Genomic DNA, 23,585 nt, shown 5'->3' with positions numbered 1-23,585 from the left:
GCTGCCTTGACAACACAGCATCTGCATCTTCCAAACGTGGGTCGACGCGCCTTCTCTGTTACTCACTTCTGAAATAGGCTAGCCTCAGCAGCCCAGATTAACATTAATCGTGGGCTACAGTCGACCTAGAACGTGGGGAATGGATGCGGCTCAGTACGACAAAGGTAGCCAACGCGCCTCTACGTCCCGGGCTGGATCTATCCCGCGGAGATCTACCACAGGCCAATCAAGTCAGCAGGTAGGGGCCTATGTGACCGACACCCCAAAACTCCCCGATTAATCATAGCTTCATATTCAATCCCGCTAATACCACGCGCTCTTCCCCTCTGTAGACCACCAACGGAATAGCTCAATTGCTGAGGGGCGCATCGCCGCGTGAGCAGACGGACTCGGACGATGAGTTTGAGGAGGATTATTTTCAAACGCTAGTTACTCGCGGGGCTGCGGTGAGTTAACGCTAGGCTCACAACACAGGTGGCCGTGCATTCACTCCTCTAATTGCCTTGTGTCAAAACAACTTATTTATGATACATGTATAGGAACGTCACTAGGGCTCGAATTATCTTTTTGTCTTTAAGGTCTCTCTATCTCATAAAAAGTTGGCACACCCCGCGCATAGCCTAACAAGGCGATACAATGAAATAGCCTAGGCGCAAGTGGCGCTTTTGCGCAGTACAGTATGCGCACGGAAGGCCTAGGCTTTACCTTGACACACGCACACAACAGACATAGATTTTTCATAGAAATTGATTACTTTTAATTAATTTCAACATATTATTGATTGTAATAGTCCATATCTCATTTCAATTTCACAATACAAAGAAATAGACTAAACGATTTAGTCTGTGCCATTCTCAATTTCACAACGTAACTCATTTAAACCAGACCACCGTCTCAGATAGGCTATCCACAGTGTCAAACACAATAATGCATGTAGTGTAACTTATACACAGCAGGGCTCTACACTAACATTTTTTTCCAGGAGCACTTGTGTCACTTCTGTACTTAACTTACACATAATCTAGCATTACACTGCAGCTAACAGTTAAACATGCCAATGCACCAATTGCAAATATTAAGAATGACTGACAACATTTAGGCTACAGGAAACAGGATTTTAAAGATCAGTGCCTACTTTATTTTCAGTCTGTTCTATTTTCCTACATTTTGTTAATGTAAAATAATATAATACATTGCCATATTTGCATTTAGTCTATATATCAAGTATCCTGCCAAATGTAGGCTAATTTATTTATTTGTGAATCCATCTGTAGCTAATCCAAATATGCCCATGGTGACCTATCTGACTGCATACTGCCTAATACTACTACTAAAACAGTCCATTTTCTCTTCCACAAAACCCAACATAGGCTATCAAGGATATATATTTTTTTTGTCCTTTTTATTTTATTTTTTTAAATATCTGCATTGATGGGGGCAGTAGGCAAACGTTAGGCCTACTTTCGTTTTGCACTTCAGCTTGTATTCGGTGTAAACAAACAAGCATGCGTGGAAGCCTGACGCACCCGACCGGTAGCGCGACAATGTGACGTCAAAATGACGTAGATCTCTCTGGCGCGCCAGGGTTTTGGCCGTGTAGCGCGAGGTAGCGCCATAGACAGTAAAAGAAATGGACGAACAGACTTCGTCGTTTTCAATGGGAGGGCACTGAGTCAAATAGAACGATTTTTCAGTTGGTCCCCCCAGTACTGCGCAGACTCACACTTAACTTCGTGACGTTAGCCATCGAACTGAATCTTGTAACTCATATGATAGATACACAGAAATTCTTCTCACACTTCCTTCGCCTTCAAAGTCATCAAAGTTAAACATTTATTTATGTATTATTATTAATATCATCCTCACCAAGTCGTGTTAATGTTGAAGCTACCATACATGATCATCTTCAAAAACAGTCAACAAAACAAAAAAGTTATAGCCTTGAAGCTAATCTTCTTTCCACTTTTCCGACCTACGGTCAATCCGTCAAAAACCTCTGTAATGATTAGTGCCGTTTTTTTTTTAAAATTAGGTTTACTTTTTTATTATTATTAGGTTGCCTCTGTGTAATGCTTTACCAGAGAGGGTTAAAGCGGAGCTAGTAATCAAGGATCTTTGGCTTTACCTTAACATACGGTCGTGTGTGCTAGGTTTTGCTTATGAGTTACCGTCATAGACAGTAAGGTGGACTGAGCTTCTTATCCAAACAATACGGTTATCTCCCTACGGCGCGAAAGAAAGATTACGTCAAAGCTAGCTTCCCTCCAACCGAACAAGCTAACCATTCTTCTTACGGGTAACCAACGTTACGGACGAGGTAGTGGAGTCTGTTTTGCCTATGTAGTGTTTATGTGGATTACACAGAAGCTACAATATCGGCACAGGATATATGTTATATGAAGTTATGGTATTTCAAAAAAATCCTAGAATGAATGGACTTCTATGGGAGTTAGCAGAGAGGTGGTCCCTCCAGCCTACGTCGATTCTTCTACTTCCGGGAATTCGCCTGCCCCCTTGGGTAGCGCACCACTCATTTTTTTTCAGACGAGCGCGACAAGGCAGAAACAGGAAGATGGACTAGTTCGAGGGCAAGCGAGTTGCAGTGTTTTGTTACAGTCGTGAATTTTTAATAGTTTGCTGGATAAGTTAACAAAGTTACCAATGAGAGTTGCAACACATGGAATTAAGAGGAAAGAATAGAAACGATTTATTTTCAAACAAAGGATATCTATTAAGGCCTGAACAAAATCTCTTTCCACTTCAGGAAATTACACAAACTCAGCCAGCTGCTAGCTAGCTAGCTAGCTAACTAAACTGTTTAAATTATTAAAATTTCCCTCGGGATGACTAAAGTACCTATCTATATATCCATCTATCTATCTATCTATCTATCTATCTATCTACCTGTGCACACACCTTGGAAACTACATGATAATGATGATGGTAGTTGTGAATAGTAGCAACCAAAGTCTGAAGTACCATCACAGAGGCTAGCTACTGGTGTTTCTTACTGCAGCTTCTTCTGCTGTGTAAGTAGTTAATGTTAGTCTTTTCACAACAGCGACACCTCTGTTCAGGAGAATATTGCAACTAGTGTTGCGACCACTACGCGCGAGTATAAATGGTTACGGCGCTTCTGTGACGTCACATTGTCGCGCTACTGGTCGGGTGCGTCGTATGTGGGACGTTTAACTTTCCGCTTTTTCTGCGCTTTTGGATTTGATAGAAGCGACTACTAGCGAGTCACAACGCGAAACTGCTAACGTTGATGGGAGGTGTAGTTTTTATGCTGCATTCGCGACGTGATTCTATGGTTTGCACATGTTTCTCGATGTTACGGTGTATTTTGTAGACAAACATTGACATGTTTAGAAGTCATTCGCACCAGTGCGCCTAAATATTTTTTTGCACTCGCACGCCATCATTTTTACTCGCATGTGCGAGTGAAATGGGCGCACTGTAGAGCCCTGCACAGGGGGAAAAGCACTAACTGGCAGAAATGAATAAAGCCAGGCAAACTATGTTCTAGTATTAGGCTAATGTGTTGAACCGTGGAAAATTAATAGACGAACAATTTTGGAGTTTGCACTGAGATATTGTCGGGTAGCCATTGAATATTCCGACATCAGAGATTGCTAACAGGTGTTTCAAAATATCTGGGAACTTTCCGGAGCTCTGAATGGCAGAGGATAGCTAGATCATCAGACAACACAATCATTGTAGGCTGCATTATGGGCCATACTTTATGGCTTTGTCAATCAACATAGAATAGGTGAAGCGCAAGTTCAACAGCAAATAGGACTTTTCAGCACGTATCAAACCATGTAGGCTAGCCCATTGAACGCCTATGCGTTCAGGGTTCAGGCATTCAGGGTGGTTTCACCAACAACAGCTGACTTCTGTTCACAAGACCCACGTCCTGTTTTCTTTAGTTCAGAATCCAACTTCAGGTTTGCCCCAGGTAGCCTGTTGCCGCGAACAGTTCCAGTGTAGGGGATTCCCTGCTTAGCGAGTGTCAGAACAAGGGGTACGCTGGTGAACCAATTGTCAAAGAAGAGCTTATAATTCTGGTGCACAGGCACAGGTTGGGCCAGGCGGAGGACCACATTCCCACTTGCTCCAATATCCCTCAGTGTAGGGGGCTGTATAACTTTCCCAGTGTACACCTCAAAGTTGTGAGGGAGACCATCAGAACCAGCTAAAACAAACATTTTGTAGCCCCATTTCTTTGGGTTTTTTGGCAGGTATTGCTTTAACATACAGGATGTTATCCACCGCCAGCTTCTCAACCATGGGAATGGACATCAGCTTTGAGGTCAGGTGATCCACCAGTGGCCGCACCTTGTAGAGTGGGTCTTCATTTTGCCTGTTATTGTTGATGAAATGGAGGAACTTTTTGATGATCTCCCATCTATTCAATGACATAGTGTCGGCTACTTGGGACACTCTGCTCGACTTGCTCCAATACATGCGGGTGCCTGGCAATCCAAACAAGGACATATACAACACAGTGCCTAGGAACTGCTCAAGTTCAGAGGTTTTAAGGTTCAGGGGCTTATTTGGATCACATTGCATAGCGTAAAGACTGGACTGATCGACAATCACATCAAGGATGTCCTCAGAAATATTTGTATATTTTAACTTTTAAATGCATCAATCGTGAGCACTTTCAAAATTCATTCAGAGATCAGACTTGCTTATTTTTATGGGAATATTTGTGCTGTAGCCTAAACTATTTTGCACTTCAGAATTATAACCATGCACACACAGGTGGAATAGTTGGTGATATTGCAATAAGTTCACAACCACAAAACATATTATGCTACATTTCACAGTTCAGAAATGGTCAAAAATGTGTGCACTCCATGAAATTATGCAGAAGTGGTCACCTGTGTTATTCAGCTAGTTAATTTAAGTAAGATATTGGTCATTGTAGCCTATAGCTACAGTATATGCTCATGGATGTACCCATATCTGGGAACATATGATGTGATTTACATATGGCTTATGTCAGGCTTTAAATTAAGAAAAAAAAATATTTGTGTCTCATTATTTGATTTTCATCATATTTTTGCATTAATGTGCCAATAGAAATATATTCATTTATCTGTGTAAGTGGGATTGGCTGGAACCTGGCAATATAAGAATATAGTGGAATAATCTATGGCTGAGCAATTTACAAAAATGTATGTACTGACAAATAGTTTACATTAGAAAACCATATAATTTCGCCCCAATGAGACTATGTGTTGCAGTTTCAAAACCGGATTACTCAGGAACCATATGCGCAGAGCTTTAGCATACATCCTATTCTGTACGGTTTGCTGTTTATTGTGATATTGGGTATATGCCATGTGTTGTGTGAAGGGTTAGTGAGATATTTAGCCTAGAGTAATGGGTGTGCACTGTGTGCAATATGCAAATATGATTAAATTGCATGTAAGTTCAATGTTAATTTTCTCGCGAAACATTTATCACAGCAACTGGCGCTGATATCATTGGAAAGCTTAGATATCACTCGTTCACATGATGTATGGTATATGATGATATATGTATAGATTTAGTTTATTTGAACCTCATCTGCCAGGTATTTGATCTACCAGGTTGACACTTCAGTGTGAAAAATACTCAAAGTATACCTGAAGCCGGGAAAATGCGGGAGAAAATGCGTCTGGGATGACTTGTGAAGTAGCATCGCAAATGAGAGAAAATTTAGAAAATTCCACAGACAGGGGGTGCTCTTGAACACCCTCACCGCCTAGTCAATCACGAGTGGCTCAACAGGTAGATCTATAGATAAACTCATCTTTCAGGCATTTGACCGACCGGGTTGACACTTCAGCGTGAGAAATCGGGTGTGTGGCGTGTGAGCGTGTGAAACTAAACAAATGTGTGCGTCTCACGGCCAATGCGTGGGTTGGCAGCCCTGAATATATATATTAAGTATTAAAAAAATAAGTATTAAAAAACATTGTTGTTTTAAGAATTTTCGATCGAAATGGTTGGTAATTAGCACGTTTACGATACTTAAAATAAGTATTTCAAACAGGCCTACAAAATAGCATTTTTTCATCTGTATTTTATTTTGTTGAAGAAAATGTCTTTGTATTTTGTATCAAATCTATGTGTGTATTTTTGTAGTTTAAAAATACGGCCAAATATTTTTGGTAAAACCAATAGCCTTGGTGATGTGATAACATCAGAAAAGTGCAAAACTGCTGGTGCTGACGTAATTTGCCCAGACAGACTTGTGATCATAGATTCACAAAGACGATTCAACTAGTTAGGTTGCTCACACAATACACTCCCTCTCATACTAACCTTTAATGATCAATTAATAATCAATTTCTTGAGAACTTTATCATCCAATAACCAGTTATTTGGTTGCTCTGTAATGTTGCTCAATCTGGGCATGCATTGACAATGTCTGAGATTTTTCTCCACTTTATACCACTTGACAAGCAGTTGTGACTTTTTGAATGCATCTCTGACACAGATGTATAATATATATTACATCTATAAGATGTAACAGCCAGATCATACAGTAGTTGATCTGTTGACTGTTTGCAGGTAGCCTAACGCAGTGTTTTTCAACCACTGTGCCGGGGTACACTAGTGTGCTGTGAGAGATCATCAGGTGTGCCGCAGAAAATTACCCAAATGTCACTCACTGGTCCAGAAAAGCAACTGTTGCATCAAAGAATTTATAACCGCATGCTCTCATTGATTGTATGATTGCACTATTTCATAACAGTTCATAACAACAATTAAATTAGATATAGTCACCTACAAATGAAACAGAGGGTGTTTTATTGAGCAGGTCTTGCATAGAAGCCATAATAAGCCCATATCTGTGTATTATTTGAAATTTTAGGCTATGGTAGGTTTATTTTTTCTTCACACAGGATGTTAGTGTGCTGTGGGACATTTTAAGTGTCAAAAGTGTGCCGTGCCACAAAAAAGGTTGAAAAACACTGGCCTAACGGCATGTCTCATAGGCAGAGAAAAGCTGCTGCTCTCAAACACTGTACTTTATCAACAGAGTCAGTGTACTGTTGATGGGATGAATAGACATATATGGAAGGTTTGCACAGTGATATCATACTCAAGAGTTCAGTTCAGAGTTCAGAGAGATTTATTCATCACATACATAGTTATATTAGTATATAACACGCAGTGAAATGTAAGTCTGGTTAGCTTCTTGACTGTGTAAAGTAGAAATAATCTAAGTAACAGATAAGATTAAAAGCAGAAGTTAATAATAAATAATTCAAAATAATAGAATAATAAAGTGACATGAATAATAATAATAATAAAATAATAAAAATGTTATTAAAATGGGATGGAGTCCATGACATTCATAAGAGTTGGCATGTCCATGTGGCCTGAGGGAAATAGCTTTTCCTTAGTCTCTCAGTTTTGGCCTTCAAACTGCAGAAGCGCTTGCCTGACTTCAACAAACTGAACAGACAGTTACTGGGATGGGTGGAGTCCTTTACGATTTTAGTGGCTCTGTTCTTGCAACGGCTGATGTATACATCATGCAGGGAGGGGAGAGAAGTCCTAGAGATGCGCTCGGCTGAGCGCACCACTCTCTGCAAGGTGTTGCGGTCTTTCTCAGTGCTGTTGGCATACCACACAGTGATACACTGCGTCAGTATGCTCTCTATGACCCCAGTGTAAAATGTTTTTAAAATCACTGGGGGGAACCTGAATTTCCAGAGTTGTCTTAGATGGTACATTCATTGTCTGGCCTTTTTACCTGAGCTTGGATGTGAGTACCCCTGGTCAGGTCCTCAGAGATGTGTACTCCCAGATATTTAAAACTACCAACTCTCTCTACCTGTGTTCCATCAGTCAAGAGAGGGGTGTAAGTCTGCTGCTGCCTCCTTCTGAAGTCTACAGTTAGCTCCTTGGTTTTGCTAACATTCAGTTATTCATTGATACCAGGCAATCAGCTTTTTCACCTCTTCCAAGAAGGCTGTCTCATCGTTGTCAGAGATGAGGCCCAGGACTACTGTATCATCAGCAAACTTAACGATGGAAGTGGAGCTGTGAGATGACACAGTCATAGGTGTAGAGAGAGTAGAGCAGTGGGCTCAAGACACAGCCCTGTGGTGCTCCTGTGTTCAGAATGATGGAATTTGAGGTGAACTGGCCCATTCTCACTACCTGAGGTCTGCCAGAAAGAAAGGGAGGGAGGTGTTTAGTCCAAGATCTTTGAGCTTAGAGTCCAGCATGTAAGGAACAATGGTGTTGAAAGCTGAACTATCATCAATAAACAGCAGCCTCGCATAATTCCCTTTAAAGAGTATGTTTAGTACTTTCAAAATACAGTATTTTGATTTGATAAATGGTGTGGCTAATGTATTATGTTGTTTATTTTGATTATTTTGACACTTAAAATGAGGGTATTTGATATTTTATTTTAAAATACATTTTGATGTATTTTTGCCCATCCCTGCCAACAGCATGCCCCCCCAGAGTATAGCACTGTAGCTGCCTGGCCGCTCTAGCTGTTGGCTGCAGCAACTCAAGCTTTTCAAGTTTCTTTATTTGTCACATGCATAGTCATAGACCTACAACAAGCAGTGAAATGAACTCCTGACTCCACTCCAACTGTGCTATCACATACTAGTGTAATAATAAGTTATAGAATAAAACTTAAGTTTAAAACATGAATAAATAAGACTACCCCTACCCATAAATACAATAAAACCTTGTACTACTAAAAGTGCTCACTAAAAGTAGATCCAAGTCAAGTCAAGTCAGTTTTATTTAGTATAGCGCATTTAACATGCACAAAGTGTAACCCAAAGCGCTCCACATACAAGACATTGACAAAAGACAACAAGACAAAAAATGCCAGACGGCATTGACCAGCGTTGACACCACATGACAAAAACATTTAAAAAATAACAAACACAAAAGATGCCGGACGGAGCGGCGTAGTCGCCAGCGTTCCCGTGACACTAAGACATACAAGACAGACAACACAGCGAATTGAAAATAAATAAATAAAATAATAATAATCATGTTAAAATTAGTCCAATTTCCAAAAGGGCAATGATGACCCGCGTGAAACTGCCAATGCAAGACCAACAAAGTTCTTTCACTGACCAACTTTACTGGCAGTCTGGAGAGCAGAGCACCGGAAGAACAACAGTCTGACAGCGAACAGCGATCTTCCTGCTGACCAGCAGCTCGGTGGCTTTAGCAAGGACCGTTTGTTGCTTCATGGCTCCCGATGTCGCCATCAGAGCTCCCCACGTCAGCACTCAATCCAGACTGCAGGCACCCAGCGTCAGAGGCTATACGTTAACGTTATGGCAGCTCGCAGGTCAGCCGCAGCTCGGTGGTCGTGGCAGCTGCAGATCTCTCGCAGAGTAGGCCCATTGCCCTGAGCAATCTTTCCGTCCAGACGAGTCCAGACAGAGGATGTGCAGCATCAGATGGAAGAGGGACGGCTAGTCAAGGCAAGCTCATCAGCCCAGTCGAATAGAAACTAACGTTACCGTTAGTTATCAGCCAGAAAAAAGGACCAAGAATAACACAAAACTATCGAAAATAACGTAAATAAAGGGTGAAAACATTTAACTTGACAAATAAATACAAAAAAATAACAGAACATTACATAAAATTACGAACATTACATAAAAACAAACAAAAACATGATGCCAGGGCTTAAAGTGCAAGGTGCATTGTGCAGTTCATGAGGGAGGTGCATGTCGTGGTTTGATTCAGGAGCCTAACAGCTTGTGGATAAAAACTTTTCTGTTTTTTTACTCGTACAGACAGTACTCAGGGATTTCGAGAATCAGATATCTATGTGGAAAATGGATAGAGTTTTCCTTTAAGGCATCAGGAGGAGGGTTTAGGCTACCTAACACACATACATAGGCCTACTGCACAGTTATGTACCAGCTAGCTACCATTACACTCAACACCAACTCTTCTACATCCAAGTCGGGTTTGAAGCTGCACACTGCACAACTAAAAAAAAATCTTAACTTTGGGTGGGCAAGACACAATGCTTGGGTGGGCTTAGCCCACCCTGGCCCCTGCCTAGTGCCGGCCCTGTATTACTCCCCAATCTGTAATCTGTAATAATTAATCTTGCTCTTTGCCCTGTCTGCAATGGCCTGATTTATCTCCACAGAGGGGTGTTCTGACAGTCCATGTCAAAGACTGTAGGGATTTCAAGAACTGTATCCTTTCACCTAAAGTGTGTTTGTCTTCCTGAGCCCTTCTCTATGATTGACAGGTGTCAATCTCTAATCAAATGGGTGACTTACATACCAGAGTCTGTGTGTTTTAGCAAGAGAGAGAGAGAAACAATACCCTAGTGTGTGTATATTAGACAGAGAGAGAAAGAGAAGCAGAAGGCCTACTCCTAGTGTGTATGTATGTTAAAGGGAGAGAGCAATACCTCACACATGCACACATTTGTGTGTGTGTGTCTGTGTGTGTGTCCTGAGCTTGCGATCTCCCCAGTCTCTGTGAAGAGGGGAACTCAGAGCTTTATGAGGGTGAGTGTAGGGGGAAAGGTCAAGTGTACCCGCCTCCAGCCTTACAATGACCAAAAGGCCAACAACGGGAACAACGTCGCCATTGCCTTCAACGAGTGGATGTACTTCTCCATACGGGTGAGGAAACACACACACACACACACACAACTCGCTCAGGTAGGTGAGGAAGAGCACACACACACACACACACACACACCACGTGCAGTCTACACATACACACTATGCACATGAACACACACATGAATGCATATAGTATATAGTCTCCCATTCACAGGTACACATGAAGACACACACACATTCGCTGCTGGTGGTCACGTGGATGACCCTTGAGGTTTCTAGTGGTCAGTAACCGGGTAGTCCTGTGACACACACACACACACACCAGTGGCCAGTGATAGGTAGATTGTTAGTCTTGTGACACACACATGCATGAGAGATGTCCAAATCAGTCTGATGACCACTCCCTGTGTGAACTTTGGGGTGCAAATCACTAAATGGATTGGGACCTAATTACCTATTAGACATGCTTCATCAGTACACACCTTCCAGACCTCTCAGGTCTCAGGAGCAAAACAGGTTAGTAAAACCTGCTGTTTGAACTAAACATGGTGAAGCAGCTTTTAGTTGCAATGCAGTTGGAACCGGCCTCTGAAACCGAAATATCAAAAAGGCCCCAACTGTAGACAAATCTAGACTTAAGACCAAACTGTTCTCAGATGCCTTCTGCTAACTGATCAAATGCACTCCCTGTTATCACTGAGTTACAAATTCTGTCTTCTAATTAGTCTACCTTGTGTCTTTCATGTTTTCTTTTTAATTATAATGTACTTTTTAACTAATTATTAATTAATAACTTTTAATTATTTACTATTTTTAACTATTGCCCTTTTATGCTTTTGTTTAATATTAATCTTTTCTTTTGTTTATGTAAAGCACATTGAATGACCCCTGTGTTTGAAATGTGCTATTTAAATAAATTTGACTTGACAGATTCCCAAGGAAGAGGAGAGGCCCCTGGACACGGTCCACCATATCGTGGTCCTGGAGCTCATCTTCTTCGAGCAGGACTCTGGCGTCCCCAAACTCATCGGCAAGACCATTGTCAAGCTGCACGACATAATGAATGTAAGACACTCACCCATACACACACACACACACACACACACACAAACAACAGATTGCATTTAGTGCTTTTCAAGGCGCCCAATCGCTTTTCAGTGAAGGGGGTACCTCACTAACTAACTAACACACACCTATAAACAGTCTTATGTAAGACACCCAAACACACACAAACACACTTTATAAAAGCACTTAAAGGAGAATTTTTATTCTCATGATTTTTGTTCATGAGCCCCTATGTTCATGCCTCCAGAGTGTAGCACTGTAGCTGCCTGTAAGCTCTAGCTGTTGGCTACAGCAACATGACCTAGGTAAAACCAATTGTTTTTCCTTTCTTCCCTATTTTTTACATACCTACTGTACTCGGTGACCTCGAAAGACAGAGATCTATGTAAAAAATCGCCGGAATTCTCCTTCAAACATGCTGACATACAGACGCAGTGCCGCTCTTACTGTTTCTTTTTTTTTTTTTTTTTTAAGTAAATTTTTTTGGGCTTTTTAGCAGGGGTGGGTGTCAGGACCACTTGGCTCAAAGTAGAGCTGACATAGGGGAGACCACGCTGAACTCTGTTTAAATAAAATGGTGGTTTATTAACGAATGATTTGCAGAAGTCAGTAAGTGGGAAGCCAACCAAAAAGTGTCGTGCATATCAGTATTATGTGACGGCATGCTTACAATAATCGGACCACACAAACTTCACCGATTGTTTTAACAGATTGGTGAGTGGAGCCACAACGGTTGAAAAATTACAACAAAAATTTCGATAAAACCCAATCATCCCAAGAAAACGCATCACTTCCTTTTTGGTAGTCAATGGCCAATACTTTAGCCCTAATTGGTCGCACTTGCCCCTGCCCCACCACCATGCCTAAATAGACCACGGTGGCCTGGGCAAACTCGCATTTCGCGAGATTCACCGTGAGCGTTGCTGCCACCAACCTCTCGAACAGCGAATGTATGCGCGCCAGATGTATTTCCAAGGGGTCTGCGTAACACACCACGTCGTCTATGTAAACTGCACACCCGTCCAACCCTGCAACGACACAGTTCATGAGACATTGGAACGTGCAGGGGGCGTTACGCAGTCCAAAACTCATGCGGGTGTAAGAATACAACCCCGAAGGTGTAATTTCCTGCACCCTAGGCGTGAGCGGTACCTGATAATATCCTTTTAATAAATCAAATTTACTTATATATCGAGCACTACCAACCTGATCCACACAATCTTCGATACGTGGTAGTGGAAAGGAGTCAGCCTTTGTCACCGCATTTACCTTTCTATAGTCTGTACTAGGGATGTAACAATATGAAAATTTAACCTCACGGTTATAGTGACCAAAATGATCACGGTTTTCGGTATTATCGCGATATTTTTAAAAGTGTGTTCAATATGTTCAGAAAGGACTAATAGGCTGAAATAGTTTCAAAAAGTGTGACAGCATTTACTATTACAAAATATAGGCAAAACCTTATCAAAAGTGCAACATTTAACCAGGGACGCTGGAACTCATTTTCATCTGGGGGTGCTCATAGAGGGGGTGCTGTGGGAGGGTAAAAAATTGTTACTGAGTAGATGTGATTCTTTTATTCTGGTGCATTTTAAGGTGGCCTATTGCTACTGGAGGGCATATTTTCATTCACATTCATATGCCTACATCCTGACTGCACAAACAAACCTGGCTGAGCTGAGCATTCTTAATTCATAGCATAATGTTACCGTGACATTGTGTTGTCCCATTCACTTTTTCCTTGGTCATGTATAATTGGCTTTGTGCCACAATTAAATCCATCAAGTAGATAACAGAATCAGTAGGGTACCAGTTTTGTTTCATTGTACCAGGCCTACTGTATGTCAAAAGCAGGCTTGGATGAATCTGGGAACACGCGGTTTCCACACCGTGGTAATCATCCGTGATAATCATGATATTTGAAATGAAAACAATACTTTTACGTTTGTCCGGAGCAACACGGTAAAATCTCTGTCGAATGGGTTTTGCGTCCCCCACGTCAATATCGTGTTCGATAAGATTGGTGCAGGTTGGTGTGTCGGAAAATAAAGACGAAAACTCAGAAAGTAAAGATTTTAACTGATTACGTTGTTCCCCATCCAAATGCACTAAGAGGCTGTCCAAGCTAGCCAACGTGTCCGAATTGTTAAGCCGAGCCTGCAGGACCGCATCATCCGGACCCCGCACCCCGCACCCCATCCCCAGGTACCACCTGAGAAGCGTCGGGTGCACCCTCCCCAATAGCCAGTTACAGTCCAACAGGTCTATAAGCAGTCTTATCACCCACCACCTGCAATGGTGAGGAATAATATGGTTTAGGTAAGTTAACGTGAACACGTTGTGTTTTCCTCCTCCGCTCAGGGGTGGACACCACATAGTTGCGCTCCGATATTTTCCGCACTACAGTATATGGACCGGTGTATTTAGCCTCTAATTCAGAACCCGGAATTGGTAGCAGCACAACCACTTGGTCACCAGAGCTAAACACTCTTACCTCTGCTTTAAGATCGTACCGTCGCTTCATTTTAGTTTGCACCTCACATAGATTTTCATTAGCTAACTTCCAAGCCAAGAACAACCTTCGGCGAAAGCCATGCACATAATCGGCCAAAATCTACGCACCACCATCTAAATCACTACCCAACACCGATAAAGAGGTGCGCACTTTGTGCCCAAAAACGAAGTCGTTGGGGCTAATCCCTGTGCTCTCCTGTACTACCGCACGGGGCCGCCAGTAGTAGCCACGGTAAACCCTCTTCCCAATCTCTCTTAAGTTCAACACAATAAGCACGCAACAACGATTTCAATGGGCCAAGCCAGGGAGAAACATACCCAGCACGGCATAGCCGGGCGTGACAGTGGGCAACTAATTTCCCCAAGGTACTACATGACAAACTGGGACCGTTAAGGAGGGCCGGACCCAAAATACCGAACTCAAGTCTGTTCAATTCTTGTAGGCTATAACATTAAGTAAATCATATGGTTTTGATTACTACTCATAAGAACAGATGAAAATCCTCATTTTGTCCCAATCCGTGAATTAGTGAAACACACTCAGCACACAGTGAGGTGAAGCACATACTAATCCCGGCGCAGTGAGCTCCCTGCTATAACAGCAGCGCTCGGGGAGCAGTGAGGGGTTAGGTCAAGGGCACTTCAGCCGTTCCCACTGGTCGGGGCTCGAACCGGCAACCCTCCGGTTACAGGTCCGGATTGCTAACCAGTGGGCCACGGCTGCGCCCGACCAAAACAAACTTGTAATAGGCAAATCATTCACCCAGCATAGCTATACAGCATAGACATAGCGAGTCCCTACCGAGAAAACCAGCCATGCAACTTCCAAGAACGGCGCCCCGCCAAACCTCGCGAGAATCGTGAAACATTACCTTAGATACAGTAGATATAGCTCTTTGGAGATAGTTTTTGCCTGTTGTTAATCCTTCACCTCCACAACAAAAGCATTTGCATTGTGTACAGGGAGGATAAGTCATGAGACGTTAGCTATTTACAATAGCAGAGTAACATATAAATACATCCCAACTCTAAAGGGAACTCTACACTCGCCAAAAATACCTAAACCTGCATAGTATACCTTTAATGTGATAGGACAGTTGAGAATGACAGGAAGCGAGTGGGAGAGAGAGTCGGGGTGGGATCCGGAAAGGACCACGGGACGGGAATCGAACCCGGGTCGCCAGCGTACGGTGCAGGTGCCCCAGCCAGTTGCGTCACGGCTGGGGCCCTCTTACTGTTCCTATCTGCTTGAACCTCTATGCAAAATATGTACTGAATGTTTGATGACATTCCGTGACAGTGACAGTGCCCATCCGTGGTTGTTATTTCTCCATCTTTCTCCTTAGAAAGAGAGAGCGGTCATGCATGAGGATCTCAAACGCAGCCGTCAGGTATGTAGACCTACCTGGGCTTGGAGCATGTCGTAGTCCTCTTAAGACATTAAGACATTTAACAGCAGTGTCAGCAGGATTTTCTGTGTTTGTGTATTTACTGAATCTTGTGTTTTAGGTTATCTGTAAATTAGACCTCGAAATGGTGATTACATACGGAACCTTTGGCTACGGTCACTCCCATCAGGTGTGTGTGTGTGTGTGTGTGTGTGTAAGACCCCCTGAGTGTTTCTTATTAGATGAAGGCAAAAGTTTTTAGCTTCACTATAATGCTGCTGTACTGTAGTTGGCTGTAGTTAGCTGTTGTACTGACAGATAATAGTGACAGAAGTGATTATGTGATGATGGTGGTGGTGAAAATTATTTTTGTTCACGCTCAGCTGCAACACCCGAAGAGGACCATGGACAGTTTTGTCGATCGCTCTCTTTTTCTCCGCTGTCCTCCTCCTGAGGGGCGCAGGGACCCACGCTAGTGAGACACACAGACAAACACACACACATACACACAGAATCCAGAGTAATATACTGCCTCCTTTCTTGCTGGTCATGATCTGACTGTTTTCCTCTGTCTCTCTCTCTCTCTCTCTCTCATTCTCTTTCTCTTATTCTTCATAATATCCCCCACCACACACACAACTTATTCTTTCACTCCCCTCTCTTCCTTATTCTCTCTCTCTATTCTCTCCCTCATTCTTTCTTATTCTCCCTAACACCCCCAACACACCTCTCTCTCATTCTCTCTGTCCCTTATTCTCTCTCTCTCTCCCTAATTCTCTCTCCTACTCTTCATCTCTCCTACCTCTCTTCTGTCCCTCATTCTCTTTCCCTCTCCTTCATTCTCTCTCCTGCCCTTCTTGAATTTCCCCTAGGGATCAATAAAGTATATCTATCTATCTATCTATCTATCTATCTTGTCTTTACCCTTCTCCCTCTCTCCCTCTCTCAGTAACGTGTTGACTCCTCATCCCACCATCTCGCCGTACATAGACATCATCGAGTCACTGCTGAAGAAAGAGTCCACAGGCCTGGACGCCCCCGACAGCCACCACATATTGCCCCCGCCGGTCATGGCCCAGCTGCAGAGGCGGGGCAGGTGAGCCACCGGCCAATCAGATTTCGCACACACAGGGCAAGTCATCTACTGGACCAATTAAATGAAAGACAGGTGATCACAGAGATCAGATAACAGAGATATTGTGTGGGGGGGGGGGGGGGGGGGGGTAAGTGTTCAAAGGCTGTGTGTGTACGTGTGTGTGTGTGCAGGTTGCTTCAGCTCCACGATATGTTTCAGTTGTATGAGAGCCAGGCTGACGTGTGTGTGTGTGTGTGTGTACGTGTGTGTGTGTGCAGGTTGCTTCAGCTCCACGATATGTTTCAGTTGTATGAGAGCCAGGCTGACGTGTGTGTGTGTGTGTGTGCAGGTTGCTTCAGCTTCACGAGACATTTCAGTCGTATCAGAACGAGACTGATGTGATTCAGGGTCTTGAGAAAATTATCTTCAAGAGGGGACTGCAGGCAAGCAGCACCTGGAGACAGAACAAAAAGTCCAAGGTGTGTGTTCGTGTGTCAGTTGTCTGTGTATTAGGCCCTGTCCACACGGAGACGCTTTTTGGGTTAAACGCACCAGTTTTGCTTCATCTTGGCCGATCGTCCAAACGAATCCTGTAAATGCACTGCCCGAAACCGCACTTTTTTGAAACCTGGTCCCAGGGTGGAAAAATCTGAAACCGTAGCACTTGTGAGTTCGTTTGGACGGCGAAACCGCATACTTGCGTATTGATGATGTCATCGCCACACCTCAGCTGCCCTGGACTTGACACTTGTAGTATTGCCTAACAATACTAGTTTTCATACATGACATTACCTACATTTACACACAGTATAGTAGGATAAATATCACAACTGGTGCTGCGCAGCGCCAAGCTTATGACTTGGTGGACTGAACACTGTTTTTCCCAGTGTTTTTTTGATGCATTCTAGCTACTGTCAGTGACGCGAGAGAACTAGTCTGAAGTTATTAGGGAAGTGTGGTGTAAGTTTAAATTAATTTGTGCGTAGTGCCGGTGTCATTCATTTATTTTACATGTCTTACAAAATAAATAAATGCATTCATAGTCTAGTGAAGTCAGATATGAGCATACAAAGACGCTTAGAACTCAAGTTAAGCCTATGGTAGATGCGCACTAAATGCGAATGCGCGATTTGATGCAGGCAAAAGTATCGACTGTTACTAATAAAGGTATTATAGCAATATTATAAATGTGGCGACGGAATAGCCTAGAACTTGGGTAGGCCTAGTGTTTAGTAGCCTATGCACTTGCGGTGATAGCCAAAACTAATGTGAATCGCGGACTATCCTACAACCAAAGAAAGGAAAGGAGATTATTTGTACCTGCGTTAGCCAAATAAAGGACTGGACTGCACCCTTCACAAACCGTAAAAATGAAGTTTATTAATTTTACAGTTGACTACAGTTAACAGTTCACTATAAGTCCACACAAACAATTCTGGTTTCCTTGCACTAGCCATTTTTGTCGTAGCCTTCTCTGTCTGTTTGTATAGCCTACAGCGCGCAAGCTTTGGTCAATTTCTGTAACAAACAGTGCCACCTATAGGCCTGGAATATGAAGTAACGTGTTGAGTCGTGTTGAGATGGATCAGTTTGGACGCAAATATTTTTTGATACGGTTCCAGGGAAGACAGAGGAAAGATCGGTTTGGTACGTGTGGACTAGGCCTTAGTGTTGTTTCTTCATTTATTGTTATGTCATTTATTGTTATGTCTTTCGTGTACATGACATAAATTGTGTGTGTGTGTATGTGTCTGACTGTGTGTGTGTGTGTGTGTGTATGGCAGAAAATTTTGAACAGGTGGAAGAACAAAGCAAACTTGATCCCCAAACTTCTGGGATTCGCAGCACAAGATACTAAGAAAAGTACAAACACACACACACACTCGCTTTCTCTCTCTGTCTCACTTTGTAACTAGTGACTATTGTTCCTTATGTAATCAAGTAGTGAAATGTTTCTATCACATGAACACACATCATATGAACAAATGAACAATAAATTACTAAATTATGCTGAATCATGTTACACTGTGACAAATGAACAACAAATGACTAAATTATGCTGAGTAATTAACTCATGACGTTCACTGCTCCTAAAGGCAATTAAACAACCCAGATAATGTCTACAGTAACTGTGAGGAATGGGAGTTTTTTGCCCTGGACAGTAACAGATGTTAATGAAATTAATCTTTTCTCTTTCTCCTGACCTCTCTCCAGGTGGTCCAGGACAGGTACGTTGTCCTCCAAAACCACAGCTGTGTTTGGACCTGATTTAGCACAACTCTGGCTCTGATCTAGCCCTGATCTAGCACAACTCTGGCTCTGATCTAGTCCTGATCTAGCACAACTCTGGCTCTGATCTAGTCCTGTTCTAGCACATGTCTGGTCTGGGTCTAGTCCTCCTCTAGCACATGCCTGGTCTTGGTCTAGTCTAGTCTAGTCCAAGGATGCCCCTACAGTATGTCAATGTAAATTGTATGCACATAGCAGTGTTGTAGTCAAGTCACTATGCCTCGAGTCCGAGTCTTGGTTCGAGTCCCCAGTGTTCAAGTCCGAGTTGAGTCCACTACTCATCCGAGTCAAGTCCGAGTCGAGTCACTATTGATCCACGTCGAGTCTGAGTCGAGTCCCTATTGATCAATTCGAGTTCAAGTCCAGCACTAAAATAAGCATAGCCTACATGTCGTTCAATTTTTTCCCCATTGCAGATAAAATCCTTAAAAGCAAAACGGACAATCTTCTGTCTCCAAGCAGGGGTGCCATCGCTTGTGTGAAAGTAGTATTGCCAAATTTCTTGCCAAACCCAATGTGTTGTATTTATTATATATATATATACCATACCATAGCCATACCATAGCCTATAGGCCTACTCATAATAAATTAGCAATCCACATCCCCATCACACAGGCCATTAAGTCACATTATGCTGTTACTGACTGCTGACAATTGTACTCTGTAGGCAGTGTTGTAGAAGTTCATACTTCACAAGAGCTAGATGGACGTTGGAGTAGGCCTAAATCATAAAAGGGCCTCCCCCGGGCATTTTTTTAAAATTCTGGCTGTTAAATAGACTACACAATTTTAGCGCAGTTTGGGAGGGACAGAAACAGAGCAGGGCCCGTCTTGGTAGCTTCTTTCTGACTCCCGTGACGTGAACACTGGCTACCTGCAAATGCATAGTGTTATCACTTCACTGACACTATGGAGACATATTTCACGCCAACAATGGAGATGAAAACTAGCTTTCGGTTAACAGAGATGCAGATCTGCCTAATTAATTTATTTGCGCAACAGGCCACATTCTATGTTCATTTCAGCGAGATGAGTGAAATAAATGTTTTTTTTAAGCTCCAATCGCCATATTTGCTACGATATTCATCTGTTAGAAATAGAACAAGTTGCTATTTCCTTTTTTTTTTCGTGCAGTGGATTAGGCTATCAAATCGCTCGTTTGAACAGTAACAGTAATCCACTTCATTCGTGGTTTTAAATATAGTTGTTTCTGGCCTACCCACAAGAGGTTCAGTTTGTCAGTTTCACTTGCGCAGACACGTAGGCCTACATTGACACGCTACATGGAAACTCTACTAGGCAATTTAATGTTATGCTTCTATATTTTATGACACCAAAATTAAGAAGTATGCTATATCTTGATCGGGAAAACTTTTAGTTTATTTTTCTTTCGATCCGATAATATCCTGCTGCAAATTAACAGACAGAAGCACGGGAGGGCACGCCGCAAATGAAAATTAATGAATGGAACCTCGCTTCTCGCGTCAGTCAGGAAAAAAACTTTTCACCAAGTCACGATGATCAACTATCCAGCAGCTGTGTGTGATGTTTAGCCTAGGTTGAGTGTAATCTTAGGTAATGTCATGTCATTTTGGAGAACTAATATTGCCTGGCAATACTACATTGACATGGCGGCGGCTATGTCTCCAGGCATTTTAGTGTTAAAGTTAACGTTAGTTTGCTTTGCATGTGAACATGACGTGACTTGCGATGTATGACACGAAGCAGTAGCCTAATATTCCCTTGCACTAAAATTAGCATTACACATAGCCTAATTTAAATATTAAAATAATATAGCAAATTATAGCCTAATGACATACTACAATTATAGCCTTATGATATATTACAAAAAAAAGTCGAGTCCTTGACGAGTCATCGCGAGTGCGAATGCACAAGTCCGAGTCAGAGTTCGAGTCATTCAGTGCTCAAGTCCAAGTCAAGTCACGAGTCTCTAAATTTAGCAAATGACTCGGACTCGAGTCTCGGACTCCAGTACTACAACACTGGCACATAGTACACAGTGTGTTTGAGAGAGAGATGCTCTACACAGAGCAGATCTCCCTCAGTACTGATAGATGCTGAATGTTCTGTTGACGTGATAGATGCTGAATGTTCTGTTGCCCTGATGGAGGTTTTCCCCTCTTCCCTTTCCTTCCCTCTGTTTCCCAGGAGGCCACCCTGAGTCCTCGTGCCCGGTCACCGCTCCTGGCTGCCGTGCTCAAAGCCAATCGTATGAAGGCCGCTATTGAAGAGACGGATGAACCCCAGCCTGACTCTCCTCCCAACCCCAGGGTAATTTTTGAGCAGGAGCAGGAGGGGTATGCCGCGCCCCTCGCCCCCCTCTTCAGGCCCGGAGAGTCTCTGTTCCCTGCGGATGAGGTCCCAACGGCGAGGAGGAGTGCGGAGAGGGAGAGGACGGAGGAGGAGGCGGTGGTGAGCGGCATGAACTCCCTGTCTCTGAGCCCTGAGAAGCCCCGCTCCTCTCCTGTCGGCCTGCAGGAGCGCAAACTCCCCACCACCACCTCCAGCAGCAGGGGCACTTCGCCCACCACTAGCCCAGGACAGGCAGGCCTCTCTGGGCCAGCCACCTCCAGTCCCATGGGCTCCTTCTGGGGCAAACTTAAGGGGACGGGGGGTACTACAGAGTTGGAGGAGGATGTTTCCCCTGGCATATCTGTCCCGGGGCGACAGGATCTGCCCTGGTTGAATTCTCCTGCCCAGCCTGTGACAGCAGCCCCGCCCCCCGTGTGTCCAGCTGACCCGTCCTCTCAGAGCGAGGAGGACCCAACCGAGATGTGGCTGCAAGCCCTCGCAAGCATCCCCAGTCTGAGCTCCATGCTGTCCGACAAGGACCTTGAGCCAATCAGAGGTAGCCTTGCTTTCAGCCCGCCCCACTCTGACCCCTCCCCGCAGGAAGCCGGCTCCACGTCGTTGTTTACAGGCTCTGGGGGGCGCCGACCCAAACCTGGACGGGACAAGCTGAAGACCATGGAGGGGAGCAATGCCCCGTACCGCAAGCAATCCCACCCCAGATAACACACAACACAATACTATACAGGACAAGATGAGACTATTTTTTATCTACTGCTATGTTCTTTATCAGTCTTTCTTCTCATTTCCACCCATTAAAATGAAATAAATGAATGTTCTGAGCATAATTGTTGTGTCAGCCATTTTTTTCTATTCAGTATAATTTTCCATAATGAGTCATGCTTTTGGACTTGAGAGTATTTTGTGTGTGTGTGTGTGAGAGCGAGCGAGTGATAGATAGATAGATACTTTATTAGCCTGGAAAATCCAGACCCTGGTAATCTAGAAAGATTAAGGGTCTGTGGCCGGTTGCACAAAGCACCTTAAGTTAAGTTTTTCGCTCAAATTGAAGATGTGCTTCAGTGGCTCCCCCAGTTCAGCAGCACAGGCCTTGAGTAGCCTTGGACACAGTCTGTCAGGCCCCGCTGCTTTATTGATGCGCAGTTTCTTTAGTTGGGCTCTCACTTGATCTGTTGTGATGATGGGGGTGTAAGAGGAGGGGAGGGGGAGAGGTGCATCAGTGATCTGTGTGTCTGATGGCTGTTGACTGAGGTCATTGTAACCTCATTGTTCGTGATCGCCATGTGGGGGAGGGGTGCAATATCCAGTGATGGTGGGGGTACGATAACCTGTGATGATGGAGGTGAGTGTTGCACTGGTATTGAGGGGGTGTGGGGGCTGACCACCTCCTTGATGTCCCTGTCAAGGCTGCCAGAGTCGTGGACACCTCAACAGGCACAGGCAAGGAGGCGTCAGGTGGGGGCAGGGCGTGAGGTGATGGTGGCTTAGGTCGTTGGGTGTGACCGGGATGCAGAGCTGGAGAGACTGGGAGGTGGGGGTAGAGCAGGCACGCAAACAGGAGCCGTGTCTGAGTCAGCTGGGGGTGGTGGACAGACCACCGCCATTGGAGCTGGAGCAGGGCAGTCAAACCTGTTGTAGAAGTGGTTCAACTGGTTCGCCAGCAGCAGCTCTGTGGAGGTCCCCCTCCACAGAGCTGCTGCTCTTCTTCAGGCCAGTGATAATCTTCATGCCGTCCCATGTCGTGGCCTACTGGTTAGCACTTCGGACCTGTAACCGGAGGGTTGCCGGTTCGAACCCCGACCAGTAGGCACGGCTGAAGTGCCCTTGAGCAAGGCACCTAACCCCCGAGCGCCGCTGTTGATGCAGGCAGCTCACTGCGCCGGGATTAGTGTGTGCTTCACCTCACTGTGTGTACACTGTGTGCTGTGTGTGTTTCACTAATTCACTGATTGGGATAAATGCAGAGACCAAATTTCCCTCACGGGATCAAAAGAGTATATATACTATACTTATACTTGCCTCCTTCAAGTTGTTTTCCTGCAACTTCTGTTCCACCTTCCTTCTGTATAGAGGGAGAGCAGCTTCACAGAAGAGAACTTCTGACGGCAAATTTGAGGAAAAGTTGGTAAACCACCCTTCTTACCTAATTTGAGGGTGCTGATTCTGAATATTTTGTTTACCAAGCTCAATTCTGAGTTTTAAGCTGCATAATCAGCATTTTAACATAACATTTTTAACATAGCGTTGTTTTGCTTATTTTTCCCTAAATTGGGTTTATTTCTACGGAGCCCGGGAGAGCTCACTTTAAGTGATATTTTTTCTGGTCGTGAT

At 43.7% G+C, this 23,585-nt stretch overlaps 1 protein-coding gene across 2 annotated transcripts; it reads left to right on the top strand.

Moving 5' to 3' along the window:
• Nucleotides 1–22,081, top strand: LOC121720956. 2 transcript variants are annotated; one of them, XM_042107488.1, is made up of 13 exons: nt 1–238; nt 333–446; nt 10,160–10,208; nt 10,495–10,646; nt 11,520–11,654; nt 15,518–15,562; nt 15,681–15,749; nt 15,943–16,034; nt 16,509–16,655; nt 16,984–17,113; nt 18,419–18,497; nt 18,849–18,862; nt 21,093–22,081. In XM_042107488.1, the coding sequence occupies exons 1-13, from the start codon at nt 140–142 to the stop codon at nt 21,957–21,959; spliced, it is 1,992 nt and encodes a 663-aa protein (XP_041963422.1). In that variant the 5' UTR covers nt 1–139; the 3' UTR covers nt 21,960–22,081. The 2 variants fall into 2 exon arrangements, with proteins under 2 accessions (XP_041963422.1, XP_041963432.1); XM_042107498.1 differs by lacking the exon at nt 1–238 and adding an exon at nt 4,245–4,315 and having other exon boundaries at nt 374–446.
• Nucleotides 22,082–23,585: the final 1,504 nt, after the last annotated feature.

Source organism: Alosa sapidissima, chromosome 1 (genome assembly GCF_018492685.1).
Source record: "Alosa sapidissima isolate fAloSap1 chromosome 1, fAloSap1.pri, whole genome shotgun sequence".
Lineage (NCBI taxonomy): Eukaryota > Metazoa > Chordata > Actinopteri > Clupeiformes > Clupeidae > Alosa > Alosa sapidissima.
This window is presented reverse-complemented; position numbering and strand designations above follow the sequence as displayed.